General features: G+C 38.8%; 2 protein-coding genes across 2 annotated transcripts in view; one reads left to right on the top strand and one right to left on the bottom strand.

Moving 5' to 3' along the window:
- Positions 1-7,129, bottom strand: part of Cep290 (centrosomal protein 290) — an 81,916-nt gene extending 74,787 nt beyond the window's left edge. Inside the window, 6 exon segments of the mRNA XM_040754978.1 lie at positions 1,769-1,912; positions 3,969-4,015; positions 4,736-4,805; positions 6,297-6,374; positions 6,504-6,634; positions 6,992-7,129. Of these exon segments, the coding sequence (XP_040610912.1) occupies positions 1,769-1,912; positions 3,969-4,015; positions 4,736-4,805; positions 6,297-6,374; positions 6,504-6,605 (441 nt within the window). The 5' untranslated portion in view covers positions 6,606-6,634; positions 6,992-7,129.
- A 458-nt stretch (positions 7,130-7,587) lies between these two features.
- Tmtc3 (transmembrane O-mannosyltransferase targeting cadherins 3) overlaps positions 7,588-18,953 on the top strand; it is a 43,116-nt gene continuing 31,750 nt past the window's right edge. The window contains exons 1-4 of the mRNA XM_040754985.1: positions 7,588-7,756; positions 15,024-15,239; positions 16,238-16,456; positions 17,983-18,082. Of these exons, the coding sequence (XP_040610919.1) occupies positions 15,051-15,239; positions 16,238-16,456; positions 17,983-18,082 (508 nt within the window). The 5' untranslated portion in view covers positions 7,588-7,756; positions 15,024-15,050. The remainder of the gene's footprint in view (positions 7,757-15,023; positions 15,240-16,237; positions 16,457-17,982; positions 18,083-18,953) is intronic.

Genomic DNA, 18,953 nt, shown 5'->3' on the forward strand with positions numbered 1-18,953 from the left:
ATTATGTCTAAAATTAAGTTTCAAATGCCTCAACAAAGAAAAATGTGTGCATGAGAGATGAAGATGTATACAAAGATATGACAGAAATCTGAACTGATGAATATGTATGAGAATATGAATATTTACTTTTTTCTAACAACATTTATGAAAATATTTTTTCTGAAGTAAAATATTTAAAGAAAGCTCACAGTAACAAGCAAGACACAATGCAAATTTTGGAAAATTGATGCTGATTAAAATGACGACTATTAATACTATCTAGTACTAGTTGTCTAATCAAAATATGAATTAGAAAGTTAAGAATTTAATACTCAAGCATTCTATGTTACTCTATTGTTTTCCTTTGCCTTCTCAAACTCCACACTCATGATGGCTTTCTTTCAGAGTACCTGCTTCATTATTTTATTAAACATTTGTCAGAGGTACCTCTTACTTTTTATATCTATACTAAAAACCAATACATTCTCATTATCTGTTCAGTGTCTACTGTGAATATGAGATTCAAATATTTCTTCTCAATACCCTTTGTCTCTTAATCCCATCAGTTATTCCCTTAATTAGGTCATCATTAGACCCTGTCGTAATTAATATAATACCCTCTTCAATCCACTCTCCACAAAACAGAATAAGCTTTACAGGCATTGGTCTGACCTATCCTGTTTCAAACATTCTCTTCTAACTTTTTAGAAGAGCTCCTTAGGACCTGGCCTTTCCCAGAAGTTCACAAGTATTAGAGCTGGGAATGTGGGATGGGAGGGTGGTTATCTGCACATTCTTGAGTGAGACTGTGGTATTCAAATCCTCACTTATCATTCAATAGTCACAACCACAAGCACTTATTTATTCTCTCTATAACCCTTCATTTCTTCACTTGCAATGTATCAGAAATGATTCCTATCTCCCATATGGTAAGTATCAAATAAGGAGTGATGAATCAACGTATGCAAAGTACCTGACAAATGATGAAGACTCCATCTTATTCTACACTGCAGTCAAATGAGTAATTGTAGTTCTTGAATATTTCTTACTTCTGGTCTTAGTAAATGGTGTGTCTTCTATAGAGAGTGTTCCTTCCTCTGACACTACATACATTTTAATTTCTGTTGCATACTCGCCTCTACTTCCAGACTTTATGTATTACATGCTGACCAACCAGACTGTCTTCAATAGCCCTTCACAGCATATCTCAACAAAGTCTTACATCCTGATGCCCCTATAAATTATGATAGTCTCCCTATGTTATTCTTATTATAAGTTGTGAGTATCTTAGAACCAGAAAGTTCATATTACACAACAAAGTTTTGGTTGTGCTGTAATACCATAGGTTAAAGGTGCAAAAGGAATATACCCTAGCAGCTGAAGAAATATAGGGGCCATTCATTCATGGTTTCCAATTTTACAACATCTAAATTCATTCATTCATTCATATAAAACTCCCCAAATAAATTGACAGGAAGAAAAACCACTTGCTTATTTATGAGTATGAAATACATTGCTACACACAAGACCAAAGTTAACTTTATATTATTATTCTAATATCCTTAGCATGTCACAAAATTAAAGAATTACTTTCCAGGTAGATAATTCCATTATATCTTTAAAATGTGATGGCACAATGAACACTGCTACAAAAATTAGCTAGGTGCACATTATTCCTCAACTATAACATAAAACCAAGAACTGATATCAAAGGTAATTATAAAAAGTAAGATTAGTCATGTAGGATTATCTTAAGCAATTACGATTCATTGAGATAAATGTGTCTTACTTGTTCATTAACTTTCTTTTCTTTATCCAACTCTTTTTCCATATCCTCTAATTCTCTATCTTTTTGTTCCAATTGCTTTTCAAGTTGGCGAATCTCATCACGTAAAAACCGAGTATCACGTCCACCTGCAGACTGCTGCGCCATCTAAAAGTCATAAACCAAGGATTAATTCTCCCAAATATAAGCAATTCCTTTTTAACTGAACGTTCAAACGAATCACCAAAAAGAAGTCGACTTTAAACTTTCATTATGCTTCAACACCAGATATTTAAACTGAAAAACGTGCAAACACCATTTAGAACAACTTAAAGTTGGGTGGGTAGCGAGGTGGTGATGTGGGAGTTCCTTCTGGATGCTTTTATTGGTTAATGAGTAAAGCCGTTTTGGCCAATGTCCAGGCAGAACAGAGCCAGGCAGGAAATCAAAACAGACAGGGAGAGAAAGAAGGCAGAGTCTTCTTAAAGCCATGTAGCCACGGAAGTTCGATGCCAAAACATTACCAGTAACCCATGGCCATGTGGTGATACAGATTAGTAAAAATAGGTTAATTTAATTGTGAGAGCTAGTCAGTAATATGCCTGAGTCATTGGTCAAACAATTATAACTATATTAAGCCTCTGAGAGTTTATTCAGGAACTGGAAGGTGGGAGAGAAACCTTATTTATTTATTTATTTATTTATTTATTTATTTATTTATTTGGTTTTTACGAGACAGGGTTTCTCTGTATTGTTTCGGAGGCTATCGGTCCAGCCCGACCTCGGACTCACAGAGATCCGCCTGCCTCTGCCTCCCGAGTGCTGGGATTAAAGGCGTGCGCCACCACCACCCGGCGAGAAACCTTTTACAAGGCAGAAATGATCTGGAAGGCCTTGGGGGAGGGGAAGAGTAAGATCAAAATATATTTCAATTTAAAAGTTTTATATAATAAAAAAATAATAAAAAGCAAACAAACCTGAATTTATTTAGGCTTTTAATTATAAGTCAAAAAACCACGCGCTTTCCTGAGCCACCGAAAGAAGCATTAAAGATTGGCTGCAGGCTCTGACAGTCACGAAGGCACAGGTACAGACTAAATTGCAAAGACTTAGAGACAAAGGGCTGTGAAGGATGAAGACTGCACCTGAGTCTTAGAAACCACCTTGCTGCTCCTGATTTGCCCTTTCCCTGGTACCACAAACTACTTAGAACAGGCGGTACTTTGTAGCATGGCAGGAATACTCTCTGTAGTGTCCATCACTGTCTAGTTCAGTCATGTGTACAGCTGGATTGTGCCAAGTACAACTAAAGAATTGTATTTTTAGTTTTCACCAATACAAATGTAAAGCACTATGACTGGTTAGTACTTCATAAGGAGATCAAGACAGGATCACTGTGGTAGAATATTATTGTCAGGTGTGATTTTTGTTTACGCTGCATTTGTTTAACTCCGTGAAGCTGTGATTCTTTCCCTGTCTAAAACACCTGATGGTCCTAATAAAAAGCTGAACAGCCAAGCTAAGGCCAGGCACTAAGAATAAGTCTCCAAGTATGATTTACTTGGGAGCTGGGTAGCAGGCATAACTTCAAAGATGATTTTTTATAAAAAAAAATATTTACTAAAAGTGCTTGACATTTTTCCAGGAGCTTCAAAAACAGCAGGAAGTATGAATGAATTCATCCAAGTACAGTTAAGTCAAAATAATAAGGACTAGGACTCCAATCTGACTCTATATCCCTTGGTCTTCAGTCCTCTCTCCACCATATGCAAAGCTTATCTGACCTTCTTAAATTCTGAGTGTACTGTCTTCATTCTTCAATCTTGCAGAGGATTTCATTTCCAGTCTCTCTATTTCTAAGCACTAAAGTCATGGGCAAGAAAAGTTCTGTCCACATCTCCTCCGTTATCTCCTCCTTTCAAAGGCTGATCCCCCTGTAGCACATCCATTCTTACCATTCCAGAATCTCAATGCATGTAGTTCCCACGCCCTTCACCTCAATCACTACCAAGCTTTCTATATACTTCTCTGGACTGACAGCTGCATTCAGATCATAACTGTTTTTATTTTACTCCATGCTTAATTCTTAGAAATTAAATCACAAAAAAACACATGCTGTGCAATGAGTAAATTCTTTTTCAAGCCCATAACAGAAACATTTGAAAACAACATAAGATGATGCAATTAATAACAACCACACTCAAGGAAGTATAGAAGGACATACCTCTAGTTCATTTTCCAGTTTCATTACTTTTGTCTTTAATTGATTTTCTATTAAAAAATACAAATGTTTCAACTGGTTAAATTTCCTGTAATCAAATTTTAAGTGAATGTCAATAAAATAGAACAATCAAATCCAGGGAACAGGCATTCTAGAAATATCTTGACCTGAGTGAGTGAAGTCCTGAGTCATTGGGAAAAGCCATGTCAGGAACTCCCAAGCCTCAGAACTATGGCAGATGGCGGAGCCTTCCCATGTCTGAGTGTGGATGTTGACAGTGTATGCAGAAAATGTCCACTACAGCTGTCTTCCCCATGGTCATGGCTCCCCTACAGAGTCTATTCCTTTCTTTTCCTGATGCTCATGGCTTCCCTACAGTCTACTCCTACTGAGATTATCTCAATCTGCCTCCTTGTTCAGCTGTGTACAGAAACCCCGCCTCCTAGTTTATCTGTAGGTGTCGCCTGACTTCCTGTTCGGTTATATGCAACAACCCCGCCTCTCTTCAAGTGTACATAATAACCCCAATCTGGGGTGCTGCGGATTCTCCATCAGAGAGGCTAGTCCACCCGAACCCAACTTTTCTGTGTGCCTTTGCGATGTCTTTTCTTCGCCCTCTTGCCACATCAGTCAGGTCAGTCCCTGAAAGGGTGCAAGGATGCAGCATCTTTCCATATGGTTGAGTATGCATTTCATCGAATACGATAAATTCATTTTGTACCGACTAATAAATAATAGAATCACAACAGCGTTTTTTACAAGACATGTACCAAATTTTGCTTGTTCTTCTCCAGCCTTTTCAACTTCTTCCAAAGCCAGTTCTACTTCTTGGGCTTTCATCTGGATATGAAAATGAGTGAGAGAAATCTGTCTTATTTACACGGTACTATACACAGTGAAAATGCAGATGTTTCTTTTGCTAGATCACTGTACTATACACAGTGAAAATGCAGATGTTTCTTTTGCTAGATCACTGTACTATACACAGTGAAAATGCAGATGTTTCTTTTGCTAGATCACTGTACTATACACAGTGAAAATGCAGATGTGTCTTTTGCTAGATCACTGTACTATACACAGTGAAAATGCAGATGTTTCTTTTGCTAGATCACTGTACTATACACAGTGAAAATGCAGATGTGTCTTTTGCATGTAGAACTGCTAGCACACAGAGACACCCAGTAAATATTTGCTGAATAAAGACTTAGCCTATACATTCTGGACTAGAGACACCCAGTAAATATTTGCTGAATAAAGACTTAGCCTATACATTCTGGACTAGAGACACCCAGTAAATATTTGCTGAATAAAGACTTAGCCTATACATTCTGGACTAGAGACACCCAGTAAATATTTGCTGAATAAAGACTTAGCCTATACATTCTGGACTAGAGACACCCAGTAAATATTTGCTGAATAAAGACTTAGCCTATACATTCTGGACTAGAGACACCCAGTAAATATTTGCTGAATAAAGACTTAGCCTATACATTCTGGACTAGAGACACCCAGTAAATATTTGCTGAATAAAGACTTAGCCTATACATTCTGGACTAGAGACACCCAGTAAATATTTGCTGAATAAAGACTTAGCCTATACATTCTGGACTAGCAAGACTTTGAATCATCTCTGATTTTTCCTTTAAGTTTTATACCCACTATTTTAAATGTTTTTACTTATCTTTTTCCTATTCCAATTGTTACTATTCTGGCACATAATTTTATTTGTTAAGTCCTTGTCACAACTGGAGCTTGTCAGCTCTGATCCCCTTCGTCTGTACACTCTGTAACACATCTAATTTTGCCTTCTTAAGCACATTTCTATATCTGTCAATTATGATTCAAAAACCTTTATCTGATCCTAAACTACTAATAACAAAAAATACAGACTCAAACCCTCAGATAGTAATATCCCAAACTACCAACCCAGTATCTGTTTGTCTAAAGCCTGCAACAGATTTGCTACATGCACTTACCCTAATGTAAAGAGTAAGTACATATACTTTCTCAGTATTCATTTATGAAGAATTTAAAATCTTCTTTCCATTTCACCATTAGCTTCTAGAGGAATCTAATGTGCATTTTTACTTGAACCTCTACTTATATTTGTTATTTTTTTCAAAAAGCACTCTTTCTCCCTATACACTCTCTAAGAATTTTTAGAATAGGAACCATATTTGCTAAGCGTACTACAACCCAAAGCCTTTAAATCGACACTTAACTCATTTTTGAGGGGTGACACAGGCATTCCAAATATTTCCATAAAGATCAGCTTACACAAAAATGAAGTCTTACACTTCCTATACTGTTAAATAGCCCCTGCATACAAACCTTCATTAGTGACTGAGTAATTCTGAATAGATGTATCACGTTTTCCTGATCTTCATCTTTTAGTTCATTTACTTCCACCTAAGGAAACAAAAACATGGGTTATTTCATAGCCTGTACATGAAATACAAGCCCTCTTCCTGTATAGCATTAGGAAGCAATTTCACGTCATCACATTGGTGTCTGTGTACAAATTATTCGTTAAAGCACCTTGGATAAGGAAATCAATAAATTATCTGCCAGCTCTTCTTGGCGTGGTAGGTCATCTGGATCAACTCTGATTAACTCTTTCCAGTTTATGCTAGGTGGCATCTTGAACTCTTTTCACTGTTTTTCAGCTCCTACAACGAGACAGACGGGTTTTTAGCATTTTCAAGGAAAATGGCACTGCAGTGTTTACATTATCACTCTAACTTTCTGGGTATTGGCGAAGAGCTATGGCTCCTGAACCGCAAAACAGATGCCTGGGCAAACAGCCTCGATGAGAATTCATCCAGCCGGCACAGATGATCCGATAACGGACACGCTAAATTATTACTTTGTTTGCTAAAACGAAGTCCTTAAGATCGCGAGTCCCCCTACCATCAATTGTGATGCCCACTCCCAGGATGTTTGGAAGTTTGAAAACGTCCTCGGATTCTGAGAAGGGACGAGAGGATTTTTCCTTTTTTTTTTAAGTGTACATATAAAGACTTAACTGGACGAAGCGTGCGAGGGAGCAAGCTGAATCGAAAAGGCTGGGGGCTGCGGACAGGCGAGCAGAAGGATCGGGCAGGCAGGACTGCACACTGTCCCTCGGGATTAGGAGCCTGTGAAAGACGCTAAGCTGCCGCGGGCTCACCGGGCGGGAATCCACGCACCTACACCAAGCCTCGCCGCCTGCGGCCCTCGCTCATCTACAGAGCCCACCACCGCGGCTACGGCGCCGCCGGGGCGTCTCTTTCCGAGATCCGTCCTCGCGCCCTCCCGCTCCCGCCAACTCTTCCTCCTGCCCCAGCCCAAGCGGCGGCCGCTGCTAGGCGACACCACTCCCCGCCCAGCCAAGGCCGGAACCAGGCCCCGGATACGGCGGGCGACTACATTTCACGACCATAGCAGAGGCTTTACGGCTGCACGTCCCCGCCCGAGGCCTTCTTCTGGATGGGGAGGGGGGGGGTAGGTCAGACGGAGGACTCTACATCCCAGAGTGCACTTCGGCACGTGCGGCTGTGCATTCTGGGACTAGAAGTCTTCGGGGAGGGACCAGCGAGTTCCCGGCGTGCAGTGCGGACGGCTGCGGCCGCCGCGGAGGAGCTGGGGCGGGATCGGGAGGCGCGGCGGCGGCGGCGGCGGGGGCTGAGGTGCGGCCACCCCGGGGGGCGCTGGTGGCGTGACGGACGATGACAGTGTTTTCCGCCGAGTCCCTCTCCGGCCCACTGGCCCACGGGCTCCCCTGAACCATCGCCCGGCGGACCCGCGGTCAGGTGAGGTCGGGGTCAGGGGCCGGGAGGAGATCCCGGGAGCGCTCGCGCTGGGGGGAGCTCTGGCTGCGGGGCCGGCGGGATCCTACCGAGGAGGCGAGGGCTCCTCCCGCTGCTCAGGTGTGTGCCCGGGGCGCTCCCGGAGAGCGGCATCTGGGGGAAGGAAGTAGAAGCTGAAAAGTTGCCTGCTTCCCCGGCATCTAACCTGTGCTTTGGGGAAGTGGAGCTGCGCCCCCACCCCCGAGTTCACCGCCTGATGTGAGTGGAGAGCATCGGGGTGGAGGGGGCTGAGGGGGCAAGGTCTGGGCTCGCCCGCCCCCTGCAGCAGCAGCAGCTGGAGGATTGTAGGACTTCTTAGGTTGTGGGGTGTGGAGGGAAGGCCGGAGAAAGGGAGCCCTGCAGAAGGGAGAGTGGGGGGCCACGCCAAGTCCGGGCATTCTGCTGTCATTTGCTGGGTACCAATGGGCAGTGGGGGGACTCTAAGGTGAAAGCGCTTTCCTGGGGTTTACCGCCTCACTTCTGCCCACTCCACGGCTGTTGTACACCAACAGGTAACTTAGGAAGCTGTAGGCTGTTTAAAAGAGTGTGTCTCATTTATACACGCGCGCGCGCACACCCATGCATACACACAAGGTAAAAGAAAAACTGTAGACACTTAATATTTACTTCTGAAAAACTTCTGTACAAACTATGTGGCTTAGAGAAACAAGAAATAGCTCAGTAAAAAAGGGTATTTGAAACAAATATTCAAGACATCAGATTTGTAAGACTGATTGCCATGTTTGCTTTTTTCAAAATACTATTCAATTTCTGGATTATTCCTTGTTTTTGTTTTTGTTTTTACGAGACAGGGTTTCTCTGTATTGTTTTGGAGGCTATCGGTCCAGCCCAGCCTCGAACTCACAGAGATCCGCCTGCCTCTGCCTCCCGAGTGCTGGGATTAAAGGCGTGCGCCACCACCGCCCAGCTGCATTATTCTTGATAGAGATGCAGCAAAATGAGTGCTTACATTGTCCTCTTTCTCCATCTAAGAGATTGGCACATGGAGAGTCTACAGTGTTCTGTTTTCTCATCAATGTGGTGGACACATCACACAGCCATTCTAGAAACAGTCTTACTGTTTTAAGCTTTAATATTTAAATTTAATTTTATTTTGCACGCTTTAATTTCATAGGTTTGTTTACTCAAGAATGTGGGGTATTTTTCTTGTTCAAATTTTTAGTTAAAATACTGAGATGGAAACAGTATTTATTGAGCATATATACTACTCTGTTCACTGGTATAATATATTAAGAATTTGTTTTTATCACTGTAGGCATTTTGGCAGGATGGGGATGGGTCACATATTCTGGCACTTGGGAGTCACAGGATACTGAGTGTTACACAGCTCAGGTGGAAAGGTATCCTGGAGCTCGGGAGCCAAGGAATACCACAGGTTGCAGTAAGCTTAGCAGCTTACAGCCTTGCCTCAGAGAAAGGCTTCCCCAGTGTATAGGCCCCAATCCTCCGGCAGGACAGGGTCTTCCAGCTGGAGATGTTCGTCCTGTGTAGCAGTTTTGCTCGGCTAGGCGAAGTTGCTACAGTTCAGCTCTGCTCCCAGAGAGCAGAGAGCGGAGTTCTGCCAAGGGAAGGTTTCAGCCCTGCTCGCTCTGCTCTGCCCAGGGTCACCTCTGCTCCATCGCCACCACAAAAGATCTTCACCCAAAGCTCATCCGAAGGGGTTTATTGGAAGGAAGCAACTGGACCAGCCAAGCTGAACATACACAGGGTTTATATAGGGATTCTTGGGGGCGGGGAAGCTTCTCCAGGGTAGGGATTGGTCTGATTTCAGTGCTGAGCTCAGATTGGCTAGAGCTTCTGCTCGAGGATTGGTTAGTTTTCTGCACAGGATTAAGGTCAGATTTGGCTCTGGTTTCAGGGCCAAAGTGTGTTTCTTTCTCTGGTCCTTTTTAGCCTTTTGGCTCCAATTTTAGGGCCAGGGTGCATTTCTTTCACTGACTCTGATTCCAGGGACAAAGTGTGTTCCTTTGGCACTGGTTTCAGGGTCAGGGTACATTTCTTTAGTTCTGGTTGCAGGGCCAAAGTGTGTTTCTTTGGCTCTGCTCAAGGTATGTTTCTTTGGCTGGTCCCTTTTCCCTACAATCACAACACCTTGATATTTTTTCTTGATTTTTAGTACATTATTTTCCGTTACTAATTTACTAGTTTTGTGTTGTTTGTATGGGTCTTTCTGCCCCTAGTTCCCTCTCTTGTTCATATTTGTAATATCTTCAAGGGTTCATAGTTTATTGATAAATTTTATTCTCTTCAGAAGTGAGAATAAGTTAGAGTAGTAGTTAATTAGTAACTGACATGAAGCTAAGATTGTAGATCTCAGTGACAATCAGGACTAAAGTATATGCTTTCTTAAATTCCACTAATTTGTCTTGACAGTATTTTAAGCTAATATACTGTTCTTGACCTAAGAGTATAGCAGAAAACAAATTAGTTTGTGTTCCCAGTCTTTATATATTGTATGTAACTGTGAGTCGGGACATTTAACTGAAGTTCTGATCCTGCAGCTTGACAGATAATTTTTCAAATTGCTAACATAGTTTTTCCATCAGAGTTTCTTTATTTTACAAAATTTTCCATGAACTGGTTTCATGGGAGAGTTTTGTAAATAGCCTGGTTGCAGGAGGGCTTGCCTGAACCTGTGTACTGTCTAACCTGGGCTTGTATGAACAGTTTTATCTAAGCAAAATCACTTTGTGAGAAAGCCTTGCTTCTGTAATTGTTACCTCTGTCTTCTGTACTAATGGACTTAAATTTGTGTCCTTTCTATTGCTCACTTACTGCTCTAGTTTCTAAAATAATGCATGACCATAAGAAATTTATTAGCTAATGCCTTTTATGGTAAAAGTGTTTTTCAAGATTTTTTTTCCAGAAGGAACTTCATGTTCAGGTAAAGGAATGTGTTATAACAAGCAGACACTTGTCTCTCTTCAGCATACGGTAGCTAAAAGGATAAGTATGATTCAGTGTGAACACACACTTTGCATACAAAAGTTCTGTAGACATCAAGAGCGTAATAAATAGAAGAGGCTATAGAGAAGGTCTGAATGATTTTGTTGATTTCCCCAAGAAACAGAACTGGAAGGAATTATTAGCTTTGCCCTATAGCTTTGTCTTTCCCCAAGTATATCATTAGATCATTATCCCAAGAAGTTAATGTAATTTTGTTGATGGAATTGAATTTGCATCTATAATATAGCTCATGAGTGACCTTTGATTACAGCTGGATTTTATATGCATGTATGCTGATACCTTTTTTTTTTTTAAGCAAACAAGTTGGGTATCCCATTTGCTTATGCTGCATGCATGTGTATGTATGCTAATACCCCCAATGAATCTTGTCTAGTAAGGAGTACTGTGTGAGCACTTTCTCATCATCTCTATCCTACAGAAAACCCTGAACAAAGCCACAACTGCACTTAGGACCTGGACTAGCACTAATTCTCCCTTTCATAGTACACACCTTTGGCAAGTCCCTAAAGCCTGTGTCCTAGCCCCTTTGTAATTATCCTACATTTATTCCACATCTCACTTTACTTGATAACATTTTTTTAAGTAGCAGCAAAGATAGACATAATGGTAATCCCAGACAGGAAGCTGAAACAGAAGGGTCCTGAGTTAAATAGACTGGACTACATAATAAGATCTTTTAAGATACACACACGCGCACACAAACAAATCATAGTATATGTTAACAAAGCACTCTACTACTGAACTACGTTCCCTGCCCTTATATGGGGTTTTGGTCTTCAGAGAACCCTCAAACACCCATGAAAGTCTGAATATAGTGGTCAAGTCAACAGCTTTTTGTTCTCCTTTTCTCTGTATTGTACATTAAAATTATTGATAACAAAAACGTGTGTGTGTGTGTGTAGACTATGAAGTACTATATCTACATAAGGGAGTGTAGATCATATCTCATTTGTAGTGAGCTTAAGCCTAGGGGGCGGGTGGGAGCAGGGGAGAGGACAGTTCTTAAAGTTAAAATCAAATTCAGAGTTTTGATGATTACATTAGAACTGAACATTATAATTACTAAATGGAACTTCTGTAGCTTAAAAGAGCCGTATTTTTACCCCCAAGACGGTTTCTCTGTGTAACAGCTCTACCTGTCCTAGAAATTTGCTTTGTAGACCAGACTGGCCTCTAACTCACAGAGATCCATTCACCTGTCTCTGCCTCCAGAGTGCTGGAATTACAAGCATGTGCCACAACTGTCTGACAAACTGCCATAATCATGCCTAACTATATAGACGCCATGGGTCTATCCAGTTTTATTAAACTAACACTTTATACTTTGTATTCTTTAATCTCTAGAACCTAAAAATCCTACTTTGTTCATGATAAAAGGTCATTTAAAAGTAACAGCTCGAAAAGACTGAACTCTTTATTTAATCACAGCATTTAAAAGTTAGGTTTTTTTTTGACCTTCCCTGCTCTTAGTAGTTCCTTCACCCTTTGCCCGAATAAATCTGTGCTTGCTACATTTAAAAGAAAGAGACATGAATATGAGAAATGGATTTGTAGGGAGGAAGCAGGACGAAGAAGGATGGCAGGGAGATAGAGTGGAGGTCATGTGATAAACATGAAATTGGAAGACAACAAATTAATAAAAAAGCACCCATAAAAAGAAAAACTGGGGTGAAATGTTTTAATTCAAAACTAAATTTGTAAGTTGAATGTTCATCTTTCGTAAGTACTTAAATGAGATGCCTGATTTAAGCCAAGCTTTGGCAGTGTAATTGTATGTCATTAACTGATGGTGCCTTTTCTCAGTACAGCATGCCCGCCCTTCTTGCTTCTTTCTGTGGGACTTCTCAGAGTTTGCCCTTCTTCCCAGCATTCCCAGTTTGACTTTCTCACCTAACTTTATCCTGTTCAGCTATAGGCCAGGCAGCTTCTGTATTAAACCAATCACAGTGGCGTCTACTCACACAGTGTAAAGAAATATTCAGTAGCTGACAGTATGTAACTTGGATTTCTGAATGCAAATTTTTATTTTGGAAATGATTTTCTCGTAGAAATTTGAAACACTATTCCTTTATGTATTGTGTGTGGTGTTTATTCTTAATGGCAAGAAAAAAATTTTTGAATCCTGGTTTTGGGTATGAAACCCGTTTATTTTTGTAAGCTTTTAGAATCCTCTCTGTTTCCAATGGTGTAATTATAGAGAAGAGAGCTGGGGGGGTCTCGGGATAAGTTGTGTAGACAAACTTATTTAACTGTCATTATACTAGGATTCTTTTCTCATCACTGTGCAGCCTATATAAGAGACCCTGTGTGGGAGAAAGACCATACTTTCACCAATTCATCTGTTCTAGTCCTAAAATCTTTAGGATCAGCTTGTGATTGCTGTTGGAGGGATGTGAAGAACAAATGCTCTTTCAATGTAGAAATCACTTTCTAGCAATCCTTTGATTAACTTACTTATCCTTTCACTTCTCTCTAGCTTCCAGAATGTTCTATGGCTTCTGTAGTAGTCTTCCCATATGTATATACTTCCCATAACAACAGTACCTCTTATTCTGGTTACCAATTCGCAAGAGCTAAAGAGAATGTTAGTTGAACCCATTCTTTGAATCTTTGAATTAGAAACACCATCAGCTTTTGGGGTGTGAACTAACAGGACCCTGCAACTCCATCCCCTTCAGAGACGGGTAGTCACTTCTGGAGTGAAGATGAAATTTAAATAATTTTTCTTTTCTTGAAAACTATTTCCTAAAGGGTACTTCTCTGTCCTTTCCACTTTATTGGTTGGAATTTTATGTTTTCAGTGGGTATAAAGCATTTTATGATTGTAGAAGTATTTTCATGCTTTAACATTATTATGAACCTCATATAGTTTAAATATAACCTTTATAAAGGCTTTACATCCAGTTTTAAATCTGTGCCTGTGATAGCCAATTTATTGCTAACTGGAATGTTTATTTTATTTCTCATTCCCTTTCTGATACGGTCAGAACTCCTGTAGATAATCTCAGATCTAAACCCTCTGACTCTGTGAATATATTAGTACCCATCACTACTACGATGTGCTTACAAATATAGTTCAGTTAAATTTATTTTCTTAGCAATTTGAAAATCAAAAGTACAAAATGAACCTAGCTAGATAAAAACCAAAGTGTCAGTAGTTGTTTTAAAAGCTCTAATAAAGAATTCAGGTTTTTTTGTTTTTCATTTTCCAATATAGCAGAGGCTGTTGTCATTTGTCGGCTTATGGTCCCCAGGCAGAAATCATATCCTCCAGGCATTCTTTCACTTCTAAGGTGCTTTTGTTGTTGTAATGGGCCTACTTAGGTAATTCTTCTGGTAAGCTCTTCATAACTTTAAAGCCACTGGCTGTCTAAATACCTTATTCACAGATTTGGTATTTGGATATTAACAGTTTTTAGGAACTAGTAATCTGCATTTCACAAGTGATAATGTAATACTCAGTGATCTAGTGAAACTACCCAGAGCAGAAAATGACCAGCTTAGTTTAGTTTTAACTCATTTTTCACTTTGCTATGTGGCTGATTTTCTTTTTCTGTATCTTCCAGTTATTAGAGCCTTTCTCCTCTATACGATTCCCCTAACTCAATGTTTCCTAAAGCAGTGCCTCTTAACATTATGTGTTTCCTCAGGTAAGGATGTCATCTATGACATTGAAATTCTAAGCTAAAAGCCTTCAGGACAGTGGGCAAAGAAAAATGGTTTACATCCAGACCATAAATTCAACATCCAAAAGGCAAAATTTCACAAATTAGATAAGAAATTTTAGGATTATGTAATTGCTAGTAAACAGCAGAATGAAAGGACTCAAAAAATACCTTTACAAGGCTCTAGTCTCAACAAAACTATAGAAACTCTGATTTAGATTAATTTTTACATATATAAATTTTGAAATAAAAGCTCTGTTAGTTTTGGAAATCTCATTCTCAGTGTGTAGGTTTTCCATAAGATGCACTGTTTGTCTCTTCCCAGGGAGCCAGTCAGTGACAGTTGATGGCACTTCACTGTCTAGTTAGCTAGGGACAGAGGTTAGGTGGTATGAAAAAGTCTGCCTTAAAATTATGGAGTTAAGCAGTGAAGTCTTCTTTAAAAATAGATGGTATTTAAGCTGACCTCTGGAAGCATTAATGTGTACTCTTTAGTCTAAATATTATTTAACACTAAAAATGTAACTATTTGGAGGAAAATTTTGTTTATTTCATGTTTATCTTGCTTGTTTTTCCAGTTTTGCTTATCACTGCTTGACGGAAAGATGGCTGATATTAACTTCAAAGAAGTGACTTTAATAGTTGGTGTGGTTGCTGCCTGCTACTGGAACAGTCTGTTCTGTGGGTTTGTTTTCGATGATGTTTCAGCAATTCTAGATAATAAAGATCTGCATCCAACTACGCCTTTAAAAACCTTATTTCAGAATGATTTCTGGGGAACGCCTATGTCTGAGGTAAATAATTATGTTTTATATAAAACATCGTTTTTTAATAAAAATTAATGTAGTTTAATATTTATCATCTAAGGTAATATATTTAGATATATATCTAATTGCTAACTAACCTGTATAACAATGATGTCCAACTCAAGCCTCGATATCTTTGAGAATTCTTGAAGATTCACTGTCGGGAACACCATTATAAAGAGCTTTAAGAAAATCAGTTTCCAGATTTTTTTCAGTGTTTGAAAAAATACTCCCCTCTAAAAACTGGTGCAAGTATGAATGTGTCTGTGTCCTATAACTCCTATGTCTTAAAAACTGGATTTGATTCATTGGCAGTGTACCTTGACTTGCTTTTCTAAAAATAATATTTAGATAGATGTGAGAATAATATGTACATAGGGAGGGCAACGGGCGTGATTACAAGTCTTTTTCTTGTCTTGTAAGTCAGGCAACGCAAGTGACTGCTAAATTTAACCATTAACACATGATAAATTCAGTGTAAATAGATTAAAGTTTAAAGATACATACATATTGCCCATTTCTCTGCAGTAAGAGAAAAGATTTACTTAAAATCATATTGAAAGTCAGTGTTAACTTACTTAAGGTTAAACTCTTTTCATCTTTGGATCACATAGACTGGATTCTACTTTTAGATCTGTCATTCATTAGCTATGTAAAATAAGCTACAGCTTTTAGATGGTAAAGCCTTTCTTTGAGGATAAATAAATGAATGCATTTATCTACAGTGCCTGTCAAGTCACTTTTGAGTAAACTGCTTTGAAACTTATTTTGTAATACTCCACACAGTCTCTTTCCCAGTCATCTTTTATGACATGTTCCCATTCCTCAATCAAGAACCTTCTCATGCTTCCATCTTTCTAGCGATAGCATGATGTTTTGTTTGTGTAACTTTTTGATCATTATTTTAATAATAAAAACTATGATTGCTTTTTTGTAGCCTGAAGTGCCAAGGCATTCTAATAATCACTGGTTGTTTTTCCTTTTAGGAGAGAAGCCACAAGTCATACAGGCCCTTAACAGTGTTGACATTTCGCTTAAATTATCTACTTAGTGAACTAAAACCAATGTCTTACCATCTCCTAAACACGGTTTTTCATGCTATTGTTAGTGTGATATTTCTTAAAGTCTGCAAACTTTTTCTGGACAAGAGGAGCAGTGTGATTGCTGCCCTGCTCTTTGCAGTACACCCAATCCACACCGAAGCAGTAAGTAAAACTGAAAGCACTTAGATATTCCTAATCTAGTGCACTCTTACCCTGTCCCACGCAGTCCTTCTTACCTATTATGTACAAGTTTTAAATCTAAAGTGGCTTTAGAAAGTGTTCATTCTAGAATATACATATAGGTAAAGTGATCACATCACAAGTATACGTACTTGCGTTTGTATCATCAGCACCCATGTGAAAAGCCAGATGTGGTAGCTGATGCCTGTAATCCTACAAGTGATGGTAGAGTCAAGAAGATTCCTGGGGTTTGATGTAGCTGGTCCCTGAGTTTTGGGCTTCTTGACAACCTTTCTCCCAAAAACAACATAGAGGGGCTGGAAAGATGGTTCAGGGCTTAAGAGCCATTACTGCGTTTTCAGAAAACCCAGGTTTAGTTCTTAGCAGCCACATGGCAGCATTAACCTCAGTTATTCCAGTTCCAGAAGATGTAACAAACTCCTCTGGCCTCTTCAGGCAGTAGGCATACACAGTACACTTAACATGTGAGCACTTGTGCATGTAAGATAAAATAAATCTTCCAAAAAGAAAACTAGAGAGCAATGGAAGAAGACACCCAACATTAATTTTATTTATATATATGTATATATATTAATATATATTATCAACAGGTTACTATATATTACATATATAATCATTTAATGTTGTTAGTGAAAAATACAAATGAACGTACTTCTTCCTATGAAGATATATGCAAAATAATTGTTCTTGTTTGCAATGACTCTAAAAATGCCTTCCAGAGAAGAACTGACAATACTCTAATTGCATTTTTATAAGCCTTTCTTCCTAAGCAAAAATGTTTTTTTGGTTTTTGTTTTGTTTTGCTTTGATTTTTGTTTTGTTTTTGCAGAATGATTATCTCTCTCACTATTCTGGAACCAGGTGGTATCCAGCTGAGTTTTTCCATGCATGTACAAAAGAGATAAATTGCTTTAAGTTGCATATTAGGTTTCATTTCTTTAAATAGCAAGATTTGGGAATTTTGTGTTTTTAATTAAAAGAGCTTTTGAAATTAGTTTGCAGATTAGCAAATTTAATAGTTTCACATTTTAAAAAAACACTCTTGTTAAGAAAATAATGCAGGGAGACTTAGATTTTTAAAGAACTCATCTATATATTGTGTTGTAATTACATAAGATGTTATAATTATTTGTAAGGTGGTTAAGAGTACACAAAAACTAATATATTTGCCATGTTAAAATAATGATCTATTTGCAACAATCTCTGATAGGTTTTCATTCATGAATGATACCTAAATTTACCACATGAGGGCGCTCACATGTTAAAAAGAAAATATAACTCTGTCCTTAAAAATTGAGGTTTTAAAATGATAAGAACAGATACTACACTTGACTGACTTGTGAAGCAACCTTGTTTCTTATCTAAATTTAAACTGGAAAATAAAATTTAAAAAAAATTGAGGTTTTAGGTTTTAAGCTGTTAGTATTATACATAACAAATTTTCAGAACACTGCACTAACATGAATGCCCTGTCTTTCTTTTTCTAGGTAACAGGTGTTGTAGGAAGAGCTGAGCTTTTGTCATCTGTTTTTTTTCTAGCTGCATTTTTGTCATATACTAAATCAAAAGGACCAGATAATTCCATAGGTAAATATCTACCTAACTTTATATTGTAGTTAAGACACTTGATCAAATAAGTTTATTTATTCATTCCAAATTCTTCATAATTAAGATAACATTTTGGGTTTGCCGTTACTGTTCTGCTTTAGCATGTATAAAATATAAGACATATAACACTGTCTATATTTTTAAAATATTAATAATTTATATTTTGTCATTACCCAGCAGATTCCTCTCTGTGATCAAATAGCTCTAAAATGTCAGTTTCAGAGTCAGTCTAAATTTCATCTGTTTTTCCTATTAAAATAAATGCAAATACCAATTCTTCACTTGCATGTCACGTGTGTGTGTGTGTGTGTGTGTGTGTGTGTGTGTGTGTGTGTGTGCACGCGTGCACTCAAGTGCTATGTTAAAATACAGGCACATACCTGTGACTGTTGGGGGGCAGCCTCTGATACTGTTCCTCACTTTCGCTGTCGTGTACTAGGCCACCAGCGTGTGGGAATTTTCTTGTCTCTTTCCATTTTGCTATTGTAGCAAAGGGATTACATGCATGCAGCTGTGCCTGGCATGCTGGGGTTCTAAGTATCTGAACTTGTGCAGCTTGCTTGTACAACAAGTGCATTACCCACTCAAACATTGCCCCAGCCCTTCAGTTGTCTTTGATAAGTAATAGCTGATGACCCATGATACTGTTTAGGCAAAGTTTGAAGCCTACTGGATTTAATTTGTGTCATCATAGTTGAATATTGCTTAATGATGTAGCTTACTCAAGAATATAATTTAAACATTAGCTTGCCCCCCCCCAAGAGTATAGGCATAGTAGACAGGAAAAAAGCTTCCTAAATAACCTTAACCTGTATTTACTTTTTTTTTTTTTTTTTTTTTTTGATTTTTC

Source organism: Mesocricetus auratus, unplaced genomic scaffold (genome assembly GCF_017639785.1).
Source record: "Mesocricetus auratus isolate SY011 unplaced genomic scaffold, BCM_Maur_2.0 Super-Scaffold_100011, whole genome shotgun sequence".
NCBI classification, from domain to species: Eukaryota; Metazoa; Chordata; class Mammalia; order Rodentia; family Cricetidae; genus Mesocricetus; species Mesocricetus auratus.